The sequence below is a fragment of the Equus caballus genome, chromosome 23, assembly GCF_041296265.1.
Source record: "Equus caballus isolate H_3958 breed thoroughbred chromosome 23, TB-T2T, whole genome shotgun sequence".
In the NCBI taxonomy this organism is placed as follows: domain Eukaryota; kingdom Metazoa; phylum Chordata; class Mammalia; order Perissodactyla; family Equidae; genus Equus; species Equus caballus.
The window spans coordinates 10,876,864-10,895,991 of NC_091706.1; the positions used below are offsets into that span (position 1 = coordinate 10,876,864).

Consider the following 19,128-nt stretch of genomic DNA (forward strand, 5'->3'; position numbering starts at 1 on the left):
GTATTCTCTCTTCCCCCTCAACTCCCCGCCCCCATAAACCCTGCGGGTCACAGGTGTTACTCTTTTTCATTAATGTTGGCTCCATCCATTTTCTACTATTTGTTCTACCTCACAGCCGTAACCCTAAGGGACACTTGGGTGTACCCTTGCTTCTCCTGGCAGCTCGACTTTAAAAGGTGCACTTCTGGAGGGACGGGAAACTCCCTAACGTACCCCCCGTCTCCTCCCCGCACCCACCTCCACGTCTTCAAAACCTCAGAATAGCAGAAAGAGTAAAATGAGCATTATACACACGTATTACAGAGATTTAATGATTCTTAACCCTTGGCCATATTTGCTATCTCTAATTCGTTTGCTGAAGTTTTAAAAAGTAAATTCCAAATATATGATTTCATAATCGTAAATGTTTCAGTATGCATGTGTAAAACATAACAATTTCGTACCTCGTCCAAATATTATCACTAATCAAAGTAATGCTGATTATATATATTAACCATTAACCATATATGTATAATATTGCTTGCGTATATATAATAACCCTTAATATTTCCATAGCTAGTCCATGTTCATATCTCTCCAACTGCCTCCTTGCAGCTGTTGTTTTTTACAACCAGGATCCGATCGAGAACCACGCTTTGTCATAAATGTCGTAAAGCAAAAGTCTAACCCACAACCTCTAGGATTCAGGAAAAATCTCCAGCAGCAAGGTCCAATCGTCACGTCTTCCAACTCGCGAAAGCAGCAGTAACGCTTCCCAAACCACTTGCTGCTGTGTCAGGGTCTTATGGGAAATGTAGTCTTGGATGGTGCGGGCCCTCCGCGCAGCAGTCTGGGAAGGGTCCTCGGCGCTCACTCTGCGCACGCGCACACCCAGCGCCGCCCCGCCCTCCCCCGCCTCCCCGGGCGCGAGAGGGCCAGCGTCCGGACGTCTGTAGGTGTAGGCGGGAGCGGAGGCTGCCGCTCGGGGTGAGATCGCTGGGGACGGGCCTCCGCGCGGCTGGGGGCCTGCCGGGCCGGCTAGGCTCGCGTCCGGGGACGGGAGCGGGGTGCCCCGGAGGCGCCACCGGGCCCTGCCCTCCCCTAGCCCCGCGTCCCCGGCGGCCCCGGGGCGCGGGCTGGGGGCGGCGCCTCGGGCCGCTTCGCCGCCGTGGGCGTCGCTCTCGAGAGCTCGCGTCCTCCGCGCGCACACCTGCGGCGGCGGCGGCCTGCGGGGCCCGCGCGGTGGGCGCGGACGGGGCTCGCGGCGCGGGGCTCGGGCCGGGGCGGGGCTGAGGCAGCCGGAAGGGAGCTCGGCGTCTGTCCGGAGCCGCGGGCGGTGGAAGGCGGCGAATCGGCGTTGCCGCTGCCTCGCTTCGGGGCCTCCGGAGGCGCCTCGCCCTGTGGCCCTAGCCGGCGGCAGGGCCGGTGGTCGCGGGCGGCTGACGGCCGCGTGGCCGCCCAGGACGTTTCTGGCGAGTTCCGGAGGAGCCGGGCGTGGAGCGCTGGGTGACGCTTGGGATAAAGGGCACTGGCTCCGCGCCCCGGGTCCCAGCCCCTCGGGAGCAAAGGAGCTCTCTCACGGCAGGGGCGAGGGGGCCGCGGGGACAGCTGCCTCTGGGCAGAGCGGCCTTGCTGACGGAGCCCTGCGGGGCTTCGGAGCGGAGGCGGAAGGTTCCAGGCACGCGCGGGCCCGAGGCGCCCGGTCAGAAGCAGTTGTGGGTCCCTGTGTGGCGTGAGGCGGGCTCGAGGAGGTCCCCGCGCCCGGAAGCCGGCCCGGCCTGTGTGCGGTGGACGCTGTGGACCCGCCTGCGGAAGGCGGCGGCCTGGGGTGGCGGGGATGGGGGACTGTGAGGCTGCGCAGGAGCGGGCGGGTCGCTGACGGCTGGTGGGGACGTGGCGTCCGGGGAAGGCTAACCCGCGAGCGCGGGCGGGACCCCAAGCAGTCCCCTGTCTCCTCCGTTCTCCCCGCGCCCCCTGCGGATTCTGAGCTGCTGTCGCGCCTGTTCCTCACCACGTGTGGCATCTATGAGTGATGCCGATGCTGCCTCTTTCCTGAGCATAGAGAAAAACGAAATGGGAGGAGAGGGGTTTTCTGTGCTGGACGCTTTCGGAAGCCCAAAGACAGCAGGCCTGTAATGAACGGGGTTTGTCGAGTCACCCAGGGCAGACCCAGGAACTAAGCGCACAGCTGTTGACTTACACGGGTGAGTACTGTAAGCATCTGATCCGAAGATCTTTTTTAGGAACTGCAACCAATTGAGAACAGAAAGTTGCAAGAAATTTATTTCTTGTATGAAGCATCCGTTTTTATCTCGGAGTTTTCTGTGAAGCTCTAACTCAAGGTGTAAAGACAAGAACTTGGTTAATAATCCAGCCTGAGTAGTTGTTTTGGACAACGTTAGTTTTAATGAAGGTAGAGGGTTCCCCCCCCCCCCCCGGTGTTGCTGAATTTGTTTATTCCTCTGTTTCATGCTGCTGCTGCTGCTGCTGCTGCTGCTACTGCTAATTAGTCAGAAGAGGATAGACGTTAACTCATCAAGAAAAAGCAGTGTACCTTACTCAGTGAAAATGCAAGGTTAAGCCCAGAGAGTCATATCCGAGGTGCGCACGTTCAGGTGGTGCTCCCTCTGTGTCCCTTCCTCTCCCTTCTCCAGCGTGTGCAAGGGCTGTTTTCCCATAGGGAAGGCTTGTCTCCAGCTGGTATAAGGGGAGTTTTAGGCAGGTGAGTGTAGGAGTTGTAGGGCTGACCAGGTTTCTCATGACCCCATTTCTCTTTCCTCCTCCCCAGCTGAACCTTCACAGTTCTTTACCTTCTTCCAGGAGTAGCAGAAAATGAACATAGCTCAGGTGAGTTCAGTTTTTAATAGCTTGCTTGTGTTACAAGGGATTTTATAAGGGCTTACGTGTCTCTCCGTCAACATGGAAGAGTAGAAATAGAAATGGATCAGATGCATTCAGAGAAGACACAGAAATACAGTTGAAGAGCAGAGCAAAGGTGGCAGGTGGGTACATGCAGGTCCTCTGACATTGCAGATGTACTACGTTGGAGTTCCAGGTTTATTTCTGAGGTTTGTGATAGCCGTGGCAGGGTATCAGGCGTGATATTTCTTTCAAGGTTAACGTTGGTGAGAAGGTAAAGCAAACTGATTCCTCATAGACTATAAAGACAATTGAAGGTGAAGAATATCTTTGTTGTTTTCAACTACGTGATTTAGTTAACAGCTTCCAGTAGTAACCCTAAGATAACATAGGACGTTGCCTCCACTTGTGCTTCAGTAAAGGTAGAAGAGGTAACGCTGAAGTGAGCTCAGTCAGTACTGTTTTTCACAAACTCCAACACAGGGATTGCAGGAGACATTTTTCTGATGGACCAACTGACTATCCTTAAGATTACTCTCCATAAATATTTCGAGTACCCGTGATTTTCAGGACAGTTTAAAACGGTCAGCCCAGCAGACAGTTTAAAATTCTGTTCTCCTTCAAGTGTTTCAACACTTTCAGTCACGCTCTAAACCTTTTCATGAGGCCTTGGTCTCTCTCCCCACTTACCTGTGATCTCCAGTGACCAGAGACTCGATTATGATCAAATCCATTGGGTCTTGCCTGATCCTTTGCTTACTTGACTTTTCTGTAGCACTTGCCTCTACTTCTCACTCTGTCCTTCTGGAAAGTGTCTCTGTGAGTGTCTGTGACACCTTCCACTGGCTCTGTCCTTCTCCTGCTGATATCTTCATGGAGTCGTCGTCTTTCCCTTGTCCTTGCACATGGCTCATCCCCAGTTTCCCTCTTTGGCCCTTTAATCTCGTCTGTTGTCTTGGAATGATTTCATTTTCTCTCATTTTTTTCTTTAAACAGCTTTATTGAGATTCCGCTCACATACCATGCCATTCACCCATTTAAAATGTAGAATTCAATGATTTTTTTAGTGTACCCGTAGATATGTACAAACGGCACCACAGTGGATTTTAGAACATTTTCATCAACTTAAAAAGCAAGTCTGTACACTTTATCTTCTCCCATCATTCCATTCACCCCCAGGCCCCTCGACTTTCTGTCTCTGTAGATTTGCTGAACCAGTTCCTGTATTACTCCTCATAGGGCAGTTTTGCCTGTGACAAATTCTGTTTATCCGGGAAGGTTTTAATTTTTCCGCTTTTGCTGGGTGTAGAATTCTTGATTGACAACCTTTTTCTTTTAGCATTTTGACTGTGTTGTCGTCCCACTGCCTTCTGTCCTCCATGGTTTCTGGTTAGTAGTCAGCTTGTACAATCATACTATTGTACAGGATGAGTCACTTCTTTCTTGCTGCTTTCAAGATTGTGCCTTTTTCTCGTCTGGTAGTTTGATTAATCCTGTGTCCATGTGTGGATCTCTTACTCCAAGTTTATCCTACTTGAAGATTGTTGAGTTTCTTGGATGTGTAGATTAATGTTTTCCATCAAACTTGGAGACTTCTTGTTGATTATTTCTTCAAATATTCTTTCAGACCTTTTCTTTCCTCTCTGTCTGGGACTCTCATTACACGTACGTTTGTAGACTTGGGACCGTCTCCTAGTTCATTTTTTGCAGTTATTTTTTCTTTCTGTTTCTCACTCTGTAATTTCAGTGGACATATGTCCATTCATTCTCTTCCACCTGCTGAAATCTGCTCTTGAATCCCTCTAATGAAAGTTTTGTTTCAGTTGTACTTTTCAACTCTTTAAGTTTCTATTTGGTTCCTTTTTATAATTTCTATCTCTTTATTGATACTCTTTATTTAGTGAAATATTGTTCTCATACTTTCTTTGAGTCCTTAGACATTGTTTTCTCTAGGTCTTTGATGATATTTAAAATAGCTGATTTAAAGTCATTGCCCAGTAAGTCCAACATCTGCTTCCTCAGATGCAGGAATCGATTTCTGTTGATTACACTTTTTCCTACATAAGGGTCTTACTTTCTTGTTTCTTTCTTTGTTTAGCAATCTTTTGTTGATGATTGGACATTTTAAGTGCAACAATGCAGCAAGTCTAGAAATCAGAATTTCTCCCCTCCGTGGGGGTCACTGTTGAAATTTATTTGTTCACTGACTGTTTTTGAGCTAATGCCCTAGAGCCTGTGTTTCTTGTGATCTGTGGCAGTTGGAGTCCCTGTCCTTAAATGCCAGGAACCGGTAAGTCTCCAGGTCTTTGCTAAGGGGCTCTGTGCGTGTGAGGGCATTCCTGCAGCAGTCAGGCAGGCAGTTTACGACTCTGTGCTGGCCTTCACTCCCTTCTTAGCCCAAACCTCAAGGTCAGTTAGAGGTGACAGCGTAGTGCCTTCTCACATCTTTCCTGAGCATGCTCACAGCCCTGGGCATATGCACAGCTCTCCACATGAATGTGGCCTTCTAGATTCTCAGGAATATATTGGAGCTTTTAAAAATCTGTGTGGACATCTCATTCCCCAGCTTTTCCTTTTAAGCTTTTTGATTAGGGTATTGTTTGCCCCAACTGTTATCTACCTCCTCAGATAGCCACTAAGTTAAACAAGTGCCTTCAGATGTTTTTGACAAATGCCTCTGAGCATATGGCTTTTCATTCTCTGTGAGCTCTGAGTGAGCTCAAGTAAAGACACCTTTGCAAGTGGGGTCTTTCAAGGAATCACCAAACAGGCCAAATAATGAGTTTTCTGGGAGTGGGGCTTTGAGGGAACCTCACCCCAGCTCTTCTCCCTCCAGTAGTTGCCAGGCTGCTGGTTTTAACTGTGATGGCAGATTGTTGGTTCTCAAACCACCACAGAGTTGGAGAGCAAGGGATGGGAATAGGGTCAGTGAAAAGGATCCTCTATCACTGTTTTTACTCTGATTCAGCTGTTTTCCTTGAATACATGTCCCGTAGGTTGCTTTTGTTAACTTCTACAATTTTTGCCAGTTTGTTTATCGCTTTTATGAAAGAGAGAATTTTCTTGGATCCTTACCTCACCATTTTCACTTAGGTCACTTGTTAGCTTAATATTTTTTAATCCAGCTGATTTTTATTAAGCCAGATGTGAAAGACATTGGCACGAATGAAAACAATGCCACTTTTCCCACTAATTTTTTAGTTTTTGAAAATATAGTTAACTTTTCTTTACGTTTTTCAGATTAAGATAAATTTAGTGAGAGGTACTCCTGTTCTTTTGTTCATTTGTTTTGGTTACCAGCTACGAGCGCTGAGCTTCACGCAGAGGAGGTACTCGCTCAGTAGCACTGAAGACGTGAATGAACAGACAATTGGGTACACAGCACCAGGGAAAAAAGCTTGTTTCTGTCCTCTTTTCTCTTGGTCTACTTGCTTTCTTTTTATTTTTAATTGTGAAAAGAACACTTAACATGAGATCTGCCCTCTTGCAAATTGTTCAGAATTTTATGTGTGCATGATAGTATGGTTAACTGTAGGCATCATTTGTGCAGCAGATCTCTGGAACTTAATGACCTTGCATAGCCAAAACTGAAGGTGGGTACCTGTTGGACAGCGACTCCCCATTTCCTCCTCCTCCCAGCCCCTTTGAAGCCTTTGGTTGTGGAAACTTTCCCTTTGCTCAGTTTCAAGGACTCCTCCCTCTCCCGATCCTGTTGTTACTTTTCAGAAAACATCCTCTCTGGCTTTATGGCCTGTACTTTTTCTGCCAGCCTCTTTAATATTCGTGGCTCCTCAAATTCTGTTTTTGGTGCTTTTCTTTCCTCGGTCCCCATGTGCTCAAGTTGCTGTCTGATTGCCTCTGATAACTTGAGTTCCCACCTAAATTGCTAGTAATTCCTAAATGCTTGTCTTCATCCTAGACCTTCCTTCTGTGTTCTAAAACCATATGTATACTAGTTTAAGGGGCATTTCCAATATTATGTTCCATAGACCTTTCAGTAGCAACCTCAGCAGATCCGTCTCACGATGACTTCTAACACATTTTTTTCCTTTTGTTTCCCAAATATCGGTGTTTGGCACCAGCATTCAAGGAGCTGCTCGTGCAGTTAGACTGGGTAGCTCCACAAGAAAGTAGTCATCAAACTGGTTGTTGCTTCTGCTCTGTGATTATACCCCTATCCTTATATCCATTCCTGTCCCGTCAGTGTAGATAGTGTTCTCTTCTACTGGTCTCTTTGATTTCAACTCCTTGGTAAGTTGTTCTTCGTTCTTCATGAGCTCTAGATTTATTTATCTTTATACATTTACTTATACATAAGTTTGGTCATGTATAATGTCTCCACAACTTACATAGATCTCTTCCTTGGCCCCCATTATTTGCAGTGATAATGTCCAAGGAGAGACTGACTATCCTAGAAGTCTCTAGAATACCCAGGGCAATTCCTTGGGATGTGGAAGAGTTGTAGGAAGTCGCTTTACATTGAATTTTTTTCTGTAACAAACCCCTATAATTCATAAATATGTGTAAATGAATTATGGTTAGTTAAAAACCTTTTTAACTAGTTGAGCAATTTGAAGTTGGCGACAAAATTAGGTCAAAAATTGGCATCTTTTGTAGCCATTTGTTTTAGAGCCTTAAGAGTAAATAGGAATGGTAGTGGTTCTCAAAGGTCTTTTCTTTGTCACGTAATTCTGAACCTTTGCACAAAATGTGCTGTTATAGGGATTGGTGTCGTTCGAAGACGTGACTGTGGAGTTCACCCAGGAGGAGTGGCGGCAGATGGACTCCACACAGAGGGCCCTGTACAAAGATGTGATGCTGGAGAACTACGGCCACCTGGTCTCCATGGGTGAGCAGCCCTTACCATGTGACTCCCTCTGGATTACATTTCCTTTTTTTGAAATCACCACGCGTGAACCCTCACTAGAGATTAGTGTTGTTCAGGCTTCTTATTAAGAGGTTGAAGGAAACTGAAACCTTTAGAGAAACAGAAACAATGTTTGTGTCATTACTTCCGCGTTGAAAACTTCAAATGAGCACCTTCATTTCGCTGCTCTTGCCACCGTCTCTTTCTCCACCTTTGGAAACCCAAAGGCCCATGGATCTGGTCTGGATATACCCTCAATTGTTATGTTCACAGGATACTGCAGTACTAAACCCCGGGTGATTTTCAAGTTGGAGCAAGGAGAAGAGCCCTGGTCCTTAGAGGAAGAATTCCTAAACCAGAGGTACCCAGGTGAGTGAGCCCTGACAGAAACACCTGGGGTAGTTAGACCTTAGAGGGGAACACTTTCGAAAGTTTTTTTTTTTTCCCCCTTTTACACAGCTTTATTGAGATAGAATTTGCATGCCATACATGTCACCCATCTAAAGTACACAATTCAGTGGCTTTTAATATTATTCACAGCTAGGTGTAAACATCACCACAGTCAATTTTCATCACCGCAAAAAGAAACCCCATACCCTTTACCTATCACCTCCCTATCCCCCAGTCCCCTCCAGCCCTGGCAACCACTAGTCACTTTCTGTCTCTATAGATTTGCCTAATCTGGACATTTCATATCAGTGGAATCACAACATTATGTAGGGTCTTTTGTGATTGGTTTCTTTCACTTAGGATTAAGGTTCCTGTTGTGGCATGTATCAGTACTTCATCCTTTTTATGGCAAAATAATATTTCCTTGTGTGGATGTATCACATTTGTGTGTCCATTCATCAGTCAGTGGACATTTGGGATTCCACCTTTGGGCTGTCATTGAGTAATGCTGATATACACATTCATTTACAAATTTTTGCATGGACGTGTGCTTTTATTGCTCTTGAGTTTCTATCTAGGAGTGGAATTGCTGAGTTATATGGATACTCTGTTTGAGGAACTGCCAGACCATTTTCCAAAGTGACTGCACCATTTTACATTCCTGATGACGGCGTAGGAGGGTTCTGATTTCTCCACGTCTTCACCAACACTTGTGATTGTATGACTTTTTGATTCTTGCCGTCCTAGAGGATGTGAAGTGGCTTATCACTGAGGTTTTGATTTGCATTTCGGTTTTAGTTAGCTGGACTGGCATAACAAAATACCGTAGCCTGGGTGACTTAAACAACAGAAATTTATTTCTCACGGTTCTGGAGGCTGGAAGTCCAAGATGAAGGTACCAGCAGGGTTGATTTCTGGTGAGGCCTCTCTTCCTGGCTGCCTTCTCACTGTGTCCTCACTGGCCTTTCCTCTGTGCATGTGTGGGGAGAGACAGCTCTCATCTCTCTTCCTCTTCTTATAAGGACACCAGTCCTATAGAATTAGGGCCCCACCCTCGTGACTTCATTTAATCTTAATTACCTCCCTAAAGATCTTATCTCCAAGTACAGGTACACTGGGGGCTAGGGCTTCACCATATGGATCTGGGGGGAGACACGATTCAGTCTGTAACAATTTCCCTGATCACGAATGATGTCGGGCATCTTTTCATGTGCTTATTACTTATTAGCCTTTGTCTAAACTAATAATTCCAGGAATTTGAGAAGTTATAGGTTCAATATAATTCCTAGAGCAAAAAAGTAAAATCGTCTGAAGTCATTGTGTTTACTGAAAGTTTTGTTGTGAAGCCATGTAAACAGATAGCATAATGTAACAGGTTGACGTAATTTAGGTCGGGTGTATCTCCCAATTGCTAAGTGCAAATGATTGGATCATATTGATTGGCTAAAGAAGATATCCCGAAATAAGGATCTTAGGAAGTTTGTAATAAAAGAATAGTAAAGTTATTAAGTCAGTAAAAATAGAATAATTCAGGGTTTCGTGTTCCGTTATTATTCAGGTTTGAATTTTGGCAGTAAATACATTAATAAAGATCCTCTAGCTCAAGAGCACAGCTGAAGTAAACCTTTAAGCATTTGAATGACTGCACCAAACAATATGATATCAAGGATCTTAGCACACAAAATAAGGAAGTTCTAGGAACTTAATGATTCACTAGGATCAGGAGGTCATAAAACACTGCATCTTATTAAATAATAGGTACTGTGGACATTAAAGAAGTATTATGCCTGTCTAGGATATACGTGATATTTGTACTAAAGTGAATCATGTATTTGTGCGTGTATATGCTGAAATCAAAGAGTAAGCCTTCCATGGTCCCATGGAAGAATCTTAAAATTGTGAAAATAATAGTGTTAATCTAAAAAGAGAGCACCAATAAATCCAACAAATTAGAGTCACCACAAATAACATTCCCTCAACACAATTTGGTAAATCTAGAAATTAATGATAAAATGGGTAAACAAAAACACTCTTTCAACATGGAAATTTTAAAAATTACCTCCTTTAAACAATGTCTGAGATAGGAAACCGAAACTAAAATTGTATGAGATTTACAAGATAAAAAAAGAAGGTGCATATTAGAAACCATAGGCTATAGCAAAATGAGTGAACAGAGGTAAATGTGTAGTCTTATATTTATATTAATAAATTACGCAAGAGCACTAAGGAATGTACTAATGAAAGCAGAAGAACTTGAAAGTGCAATTAAAAGTTAATAAACTAAAAAAACTGAGAACTTGTAGAATGTTTCTTTGAATAAAAAACAATAAAGTGGATGAAACTTTAACCCTAACAAAGACAAAAGAAAAGAAGTGCTTATATAATAAATTCAAGTGGGGATGTGTTTGTAAAGACCTAATGCCATAGCCGAGTAAGTCCGTTCCTGAGAGCCATGTGGGAGGACCTGCTCTACTAGATAGCAGGGCTTTAGGTGAAGCTCCCAGTAGTTCAGTAGCATGGAGCTGGGGCTGGGATGGTTTAACAAATGAGTGAAAGAGAAAAGAAAGCTCAAGAAAATACATGCTTTATAGACAGTCGGTCTTTGACAGGCAGCACTGTCCCCACAGAACAGTGGGGAAAGAATCCTGAGGTAACCTTTTGGATTAAAACAAAAAGTCGGAGTCAGGTTGCTTACAGACCTGATTATCAAAGCAAAACTAGAAACATTGTATGTGGTGATAAGGAGAATATGTTCACGACTCCTAGTAAGATAGAAAAAGCATTAACCAGGTGAAAGGTGGAGTAAATGTGTTCCTTCCTACTCTGCCCACAGGTACAGTTAAATATGTACTTCTGTGTAGTGCGTACATATAAGATGAACGTAAGATTCTGAAAGATGGAGAGAGGAATGAAGATGAGCTAGGGACCTTGGCACCTGATGAAATACAGGGTGGTTAGTGTCAGCAGAAGGCTGGTGGGGAGCCTTATTTCTCAGCCCTGCCCAGTGTTAATGTGGCAGCCTCTCCTCCGAATCCCCAGGGTGTCAACGGGGAGCTAATGGGGAACCTAGACTTCTCTCCCCACTTGGCAGTAAGTGAAGCTGCACCCCACTTCTTCTGTTGTTGGGGTCTCAGAGGAGGCCGGCTAAAACTTAACATTAGTTTCGGTAACGGCCAATTCATTAGTTTTCTCTTAAGGACCATGCTTTTGTTGTCCTGTCTGGAAACATTGAAACTCAAAGTAGCAGAGATTTCCTCCTATGTTTTCTTGTAGACGTTTTTAAATTTCGCACATTACACTTTGTGATCCATTTGGTGTTAATTTTCATAGAAGGTGTGAGGTGTGTGTCTGGTTTAAATTTTTGAAAAGAGGCGTCCAGTTACTCCAAGTACCATCTGTTGAAAAGATTGTGATTTCTCCATTGAATAGCATTGGCACTGTTCTTGGACAACAGATGAATGCATATTTATGTATGTGTGTGCGTGTGTGTGTGTATACATTTGTACATGTATTCTGTGCTTCTATGACTATATTTCTGTGGCATCTGTATTCTTTATTCATCTACGTAGTTATGCTTATGCCGGTACCACATTAACTTTTATTTCTGTAGCTTATTAATTAGGTCTTGAAATCAGGTAATGTGAGTCTGCCAACTTTCTTCTGTATGAATTTTGAAATGAGCTTCTTGATATTTACAGAAAGGCATGCAGACATTTCAACTGGGATTGCGTTGACTGTGTAGATCAAATTAAAGAGAACTGGCATCTTAATAATAGTCTTTCTGTCCATGAACGACATACTCGTCTCCGTTTATTTAGGATTTCTTTCGTCAGTAGTTTTCAGCATACAGATACCCAGTTTTCTTGGCTCTGTATTTTTTGGTGTGATGGAAAATTATATTATCTGATTTCGAATTCCAGTTGATCGTTGTTTGTGTATGTTTGTATATTTTGCCCTTGCTGAGAACACTTAACTAGTTTGAGGAGTTTGGGGAAGATCTTTCTGTGATTTTCTGTGTAGACTTAGTCTGTATCTTTCCTGTTTATTCTTGCATTATTCTTACTGCATTGGTTGGAACTTCCTTTACAATCTTGGGTAGAAGTGCTGAGAGTAAACACCTTTGTCTGATTCCCAATCAGGTTTGAAGCATTCCAACTCTCACTTTTAAGTATGATGTTAACTGTAAGCTTTTTATGGATTCCCCTTATTAGGTTATTGAATGGATTTTGAATGGCTTGGAATACTTTTTTGCGTTAATTGATGTGACTGTGATTTTAATTCTTTAGATGATTAATGTGATGCATTATGTTGATTTTTGGATATTGCAACAGTTTGCATTCTTGGGATGAATCCCACTTGATCCTCATTTATTATTTCTTTTTATATATTGCTGTGTTCTTTGGCTACTTTTCATTCAGGATTTTTGCATTTTTATCATGAGGGATATTGGTCTGTAGGTTTCTTTTCTTGAACTATCTTTGTTCGATTTTACTATGAGGTTAATATAGGCCTCATAGAATGATTTAGGAAATATTTCCTCATCTTGTATTTACTAGAAGAGATTATATAAAGTTGGTATTATTTCTTCTTTAAATGTTTGGTAGAATTCGCTTGTTAAAACCATTTGGTCCTGGAACTGTTTTTTGAAACTACATTTTTTTTTTTACCACATAGTTAATTTTTTTTTTTTCTTTGAGGAAGATGAGCCCTGAGGTAACATCTGCCACCAATCCTCCTCTTTTCACTGAGGAAGGTTGGCCCTGAGCTAACATCTGTGCCTATCTTCCTCTATTTTATATGTGGGACGCTTCCCACAGCATGGCTTGAAGAGCTGGCGTATGTCCATACCCAGGATCCAAACTGGTCAACCCTGGGCTACCAAAGCGGATCGCGCGAACTTAACCACTGCGCCACAGGGCTGGCCCTGTCAGTTTCTTAAATAGATACTCATCTCTTTGGGGTTATCTTTTTCTTCTTGAATGAGTTTGGTAGGTGGTTTTTATTTCAAGAAATTTGTCCATTTTATGTAAACTGTCAAATTTATGGGCATAAGGTTTCTCTTAATATTCTTTGATTATGTCTTTGGTCTGTTGTGTCGCTAGTTATATCCTCTCTTGCTTATCTTTCTGATATTGATAATGTGTCTTCTCTTTTGTCCTCTGTTTTTTTATTATTAAAGGAAAATCTTTTCAAAGCACTAAGCTTTGATTTGATTGATTTTTCTCTGTTGTTTTCAATTCCATTGTCTTCTCTAATCTTTATTATTTCCTTCCTTTTTCTTTAGATTTAACTTCTCTTTGTCCACTTTCTTAAAGTGGAAGCTGAGGTAACTATTTGGAGGTGTTTCTTTTCTCATATGATAGTTTTAAGGTATAAATTTATCTCTGAGCGCTGCTTTAGCCTCATCCCACAAATTTCTATATGTTTTAAACAGTTTTTGTTTTTGTTCACTTCATAGTATGTTAACTTTCTGTGAGACTTCCTCCTTGACCCATGGGTTATTGAGAAGTGTATTAATTTGTAAGTACTCTGTACTTCTCCAGATAAGTCTGCATTACTGACTTCTAGTATAATTTCTCTGTGGCTTGAGATCACACTTTATGTGATTTGTGTTCTCTTATATTTGTAAAGATGTGGCTTACAGCCCAGAATGTGGTCTGTCTTGGTGAACATTTCATGTGCATTTGAGAATAATGTGAATTCAGCTCTTTTTTAAAGTATTGCATCCTTGGGTTGTGAGGGTGTGGTTTTCACCAGCGGTACTTCCTGTCTTCTGGCTGTGTTAACATTGGGCTACCATGTATTCCTGCTTGTTTTCTTGTTTCTGTGCTGCCTTTTCTTCCTTCTTTGCTTCCCTTACCCACTATGAGTTGCCACCAGTGCCCCAAAGCAACAATTTGTTAGAGTAGATAGGAATGTGGTTCCAGGTAAAATTTTGCCCATGGCTGCTGTTACCATCTCCCAAAATGTCCTATGAATGGAACTTTCTCAGGACTTTTCATGATTTTTCCTGTGAGCTCTTGAGTTTGGCTCATGGATGAAAATTTTGCAGGAGTGTGCAAATCCTTTGTTTCTGTGGGAAGAAAAATCCTTTATGTCACAGGGAAGAGTGTTCCAGGTTTTTCTGGCTTCAGTAGGGTGGCTGTTGTCAGAAAGGTTTTCTGTTCTGTTAGACAACCTTTTTCTCAGACCTTTGGTTAAAAGAACAGGCTTTCCTTGGTGCTCTTCTGTGTCTCCCTCTTACTGTATTTGGATTTCAGGCTTCTCCAGCACCCCATATAAAATATGTGGGAGCAGAAAGAAAAGCCTTGGAATTCTCTGCCATGTCATTTCTTAAGTCCCAAAGTCCAACTTTCCATTTTTTTAGCATCTTCCTTTGTTAACTCTTGTTTGTCTGTTTTTGTCCAGAGATTTTTTAATGGTAAGAGGAAGTACTTGGGAAGAAGGAGCTGCTTCATCTTGGCCAGCACTAAAAATAATACCTGTTTCTTTTTTTTTTAAACAACATGGATGAGGAGAGAGAGTGTCTTTCTGTCTGTGTGCATTAATTAGTAATCTTTGGAAATATGACTAGAAACAGTAGAATTCCAATACATAACAAAACCATGACTCTTAGCCCCCCTCTGTAAGAAAGTAAGATTCATAAGATGTTTTCAATTTTTCTCATTTTAGGCTATTACAAAGTTGATGTCCACCTTGAGGGGAACTGGGAAAAAGAAGAGAAACCTCTGTGGCAAGTAATATTCATGGATAACAAAAGATTGAGTAAGGAAGTACAGAAAGTTTTAGAAAAACCATTTAATCTGGATTCAACTCCAGATTTTTCAGGATCAATGCCCTGTAAATGTGACTCACATAGAGTGAATTTGCCAGTTGTTTCTGAATTAATTATTAATGATAGAAAGTATTCAAGAAAGAAGGCCAATTACATGAATGTAGGTGAAAAGTTGCAGCTTGGGATTAAGCGTCAGAAAACTCCTACTGGAGAGAAGTCTAATGAATGTAATAAAAATGTGAAAGGTCTCAGTTACAAGAAAGATCATCAGAAATTTCAAACTCTGGCACAATCCTTTGAGTATAATGAGTTCGGGAAAGTTTTACGTGATAAAACCGTCTGTGTTACAGTGACAAGTTCTCTAACAGGAGAAGAATCCTATAAGGACTTTGAATTTAGGAAAAACTGTGATAAACCAACTGTATTTAACCTCGTCAGAAATGGCACAAGGGAAGAATGCTTTGATCTTGATGAAGTTGGGAAATCCTGTGACGATAGGAATACTTTATTGGAGTACAATAAAATTAACGTGGCTATGACACACTGTGAACGTCATGAAAGTGGGAGTAACTTCATCAGGAATTCACCCCTCATTCAACCTCAGAGAACTATTACAGGACAGGGTGCTTCTCAAAGCAGTAAATGTGAAGAAAATTTGAGCCAGAGCTCAACCCATCAGAAGACGCAAACTGGAGATAAATTCTGTGTTTTTAATGAATGTACAAATGCCTTCTATGAGAAATTAGACCTTATGATACATCAGAGAACTCACACAGAAGAGAATTTCTACGAGTGTGGTAAATATGGGAAATCCTTCCATCAAAACTCAGCCCTGGATCTATTTCAGCAAAGTGGCACAGGACAGAAGTCATTTGAATGTAATGAATGCAGGAAATTCTTTTACCAGAAAGCACACCTCATTCAGCATCAGAGGATCTGCTCGGGGGACAAAACTTATGAATGTGAGGAATGTGGAAGATCCTTTTCTCCAAATTCACACTCTGTTCATTGTCCTGGAACCCATATGGGGGTCAGTCTCTGTGAATGTAATGAATATGCGAAAACTTTCTGTCAGAAGTCAAACCTCAGTGAACATGTGACAGTTCATACAAAGGAGAAACCTTATGATCACAATCGATGTGGGAAATCTTACAAGAAGTCTGCCATCATAGAACACCAGAGAACACACACACGGATGAAACCCTTTCAGAGTAATGAATATGGGAAAACATTCTCCAAGATGGCACATCTCAAAGAATGTCAGAGAATTTACACAGGGGAGAAACCCTATGAATGTATTGAATGTGGGAAAACTTTCTCCAAGACGTCCCATCTCAGAGCACATCAGAGAATTCACACAGGTGAAAAACCCTATGAATGTATTGAATGTGGGAAGACTTTCTCTCACAAGACTCATCTCAGTGCACATCAGAGAACTCACACAGGGGAGAAACCTTATGAGTGTAATGAATGTGGGAAAACTTTTGCTGATAATTCAACCCTCAGAGCACATCAGAGAACTCACACAGGGGAGAAACCTTATGATTGTAATGAATGTGGGAGGTCTTTTGCCCATATATCCGTTCTCAGAGCACATTTGAGAATTCACACAGGGGAGAAACCTTATGAATGTAATGACTGTGGGAGATCTTTTGCCCATAATTCAGCCCTCAGAGCGCATCAGAGAATTCACACAGGTGAGAAACCCTATGAATGTAATGAATGTGAGAAAACTTTTGCCCATAATTCAGCTCTCAGAGTACATCACAGAGTTCACACAGGGGAGAAACCATATGAATGTAATGAATGTGAGAAAACTTTTGCCCATAATTCAGCCCTCAGAGCACATCAGAAAATTCACACTGGGGAGAAACTGTATGAATGTAATGAATGTGGGAAAATCTTTTCCCAGAAGACACACCTCAGTACACATCGGAGGATTCACACAGGGGAAAAACCGTATGAATGTACTGCATGTGGGAAAACCTTTTCCCAGAAATCATACCTCAGTGGTCATGAGAGAATTCACAAAGGGGAAAAACCTTATGAATGTAATGAATGTGGGAAAACTTTTGTCTATAAGGCAGCCCTGATAGTCCATCAAAGAATTCACACAGGAGAGAGACCCTATGAATGTAATGAATGTGGGAAAACTTTCTCCCAAAGGACACACCTCAGTGCACATCAAAGAACTCACACAGGGGAGAAACCTTATGAATGTAGTGAATGTGGGAAAACTTTTGCTGATAATTCAGCCCTCAGGGCACATCAGAGAATTCACACAGGGGAGAAACCCTATGAATGTAATGAATGTGGGAAAACTTTCTCCAAGACATCACACCTCAGAGCACATCTGAGGACTCGTGCAGGGGAGAAACCCTATGAATGTAGTGAATGTGGGAAAACTTTCTCCCAGAAGTCGTATGTTACTGCACATCAGCGAATTCACACAGGGGAGAAACCCTATCAGTGTAATGTATGTGGGAAACCCTTTGCCCATAATTCAACCCTCAGAGTACATCAGAGAATTCACACAGGTGTAAAATCCTATGAATGTAATGAATGTGGGAAAACTTTCTCCCAGAAGTCACACCTTAGTGCACATCAAAGAATTCACACAGGGGAGAAACCCTATGAATGTAATGAATGTGGGAAAGCTTTTGCCCAAAATTCAACCCTCAGAGTACACCAAAGAATTCACACGGGGGAAAAACCCTATGAATGTGATGCCTGTGGGAAAACTTTTGTCCGTAAGGCAGCTCTTAGAGTACATCATACAAGAATGCACACCAGAGGGAAAGCCCTTGTGTGTAATGAATTTGGGAAGTCCTAAAGGAACTCATACATTATTAGATAGGTAACACAATGAAGGAGCTCATGTCACATAGACTGGCCTATTTCCCTTAACTATTTTCTTTTTCTCTGGGCCCATAGCTTGTTTAAATTTCCCACTCCTTCATCCAGGTGGGGCTGGTCATGGAATATGATGCTACTACATTTAAGCTAAGACTGGACTTGAAAGTCACCTGTGTTCTTCCTGTCCTGTGTTATACCAGAATGGAGAGCCTTCCACACAGACTTGGGTGCTGTATTTTGAACATGGTAGAGCACAAGGTGAGAGACTCTAGAGTGAATAACTGGGTGAAACAATTCTCCACTAACAGATCTTCACCAGTTGGCCTTTTTTTTTTTTTAGGCAAGATATCAACTTGTGCTCTGTTGAGTTCTTACAGGTTTTGATCTGTTGATTGAATGCAATAGCTTAGCCAACTCTGTTAGAGTGGGATGAAAGCCTGTTAATATAATAAATGTGAGAAGACCAATAAGAATTCAGCCTGTCTATGTACATGAGAGACTTCACATGAGGGAGAAAACTTCTGTCAATATCTTGAATGATCAGCCTTCATCAAAAATCAAGAGAAATCTCAGGGAAAAACACAAGCCTTTTCTGCAAAGTGAACTTCTTTAAACGTGAAATAATTAAGATGAGATGAAACTTTTGTATTTTTTATAATGACATTTTTTAACAAATTCGTGTGTTGCCCAACAATGGTATACGTTCTAAGGAATGCGTTGTTAGGTGATTTTGTCATCATGTGAATGTTATAGAGTGTACACAGACTCTAGGTTGTATAGCCTACTACGTGTCTGGGCTATATGGTACTAATCTTATGAGACCACCATCATGTATGTGATCTGTCACTGACTGAAACCTTGTTATGTGGCAGGTGTCTGTACTGAGTTTGCTTCAGAGAATTGTTTTCTGAGGAAATGTCTCAGTTTCAGAATTGAAGGTCAAATCTTCACCTAGAACTGATGTACCAAAACTTGTGTTTTACATGCAATACTAAGGTTTGTAGAATATAAAAAAGAAAATATTTACCTGTACACAAACTCAGTGTGGAATGGGAAGTTTTAAAGATGGAGAAGTAACGAATTCTGTGGACAATACCAATAAATGTGACTAGCGTCTGTGCTATATAGTACATCTGTATGAGTCTCTGTAGCAGAGAATTTGTTATTACTGGTGAGTTCTAGTAGAAGGCAGTAGCCAAGTCTGCTCGAACCTGTCCACTTCCCCTTTTTGTGTGACAGTCTGTATCCTTTCGGCTTCCCTCAGCTCGATGTTGTGACTTTGCCCTGCCTGCTAATGTCTGAATATTAGTCTGGTCCAGTTTTTCTAGGTCCTTGGAAATCCGTGGGATTTTTCAAGCATTCTTGTGTGTATGTATCCTTGTGTGTGTTGTGTATGTGTTTG

The 19,128-nt window shown here is 42.3% G+C and overlaps 1 protein-coding gene across 7 annotated transcripts; it reads left to right on the forward strand.

Moving 5' to 3' along the window:
* Positions 1-851: 851 nt before the first annotated feature.
* ZNF658 (zinc finger protein 658) lies at positions 852-18,856 on the forward strand. 7 transcript variants are annotated; one of them, XM_070248958.1, is made up of 7 exons: positions 877-966; positions 2,042-2,183; positions 2,490-2,580; positions 2,768-2,826; positions 7,561-7,687; positions 7,979-8,074; positions 14,768-18,856. In XM_070248958.1, the coding sequence occupies exons 4-7, from the start codon at positions 2,812-2,814 to the stop codon at positions 17,701-17,703; spliced, it is 3,174 nt and encodes a 1,057-aa protein (XP_070105059.1). In that variant the 5' UTR covers positions 877-966; positions 2,042-2,183; positions 2,490-2,580; positions 2,768-2,811; the 3' UTR covers positions 17,704-18,856. The 7 variants fall into 7 exon arrangements, with proteins under 7 accessions (XP_070105058.1, XP_070105060.1, XP_070105059.1 ...); XM_070248961.1 differs by having other exon boundaries at positions 2,800-2,826; XM_070248957.1 differs by lacking the exon at positions 2,490-2,580 and having other exon boundaries at positions 852-966.
* The last annotated feature ends 272 nt before the right edge of the window (positions 18,857-19,128 follow it).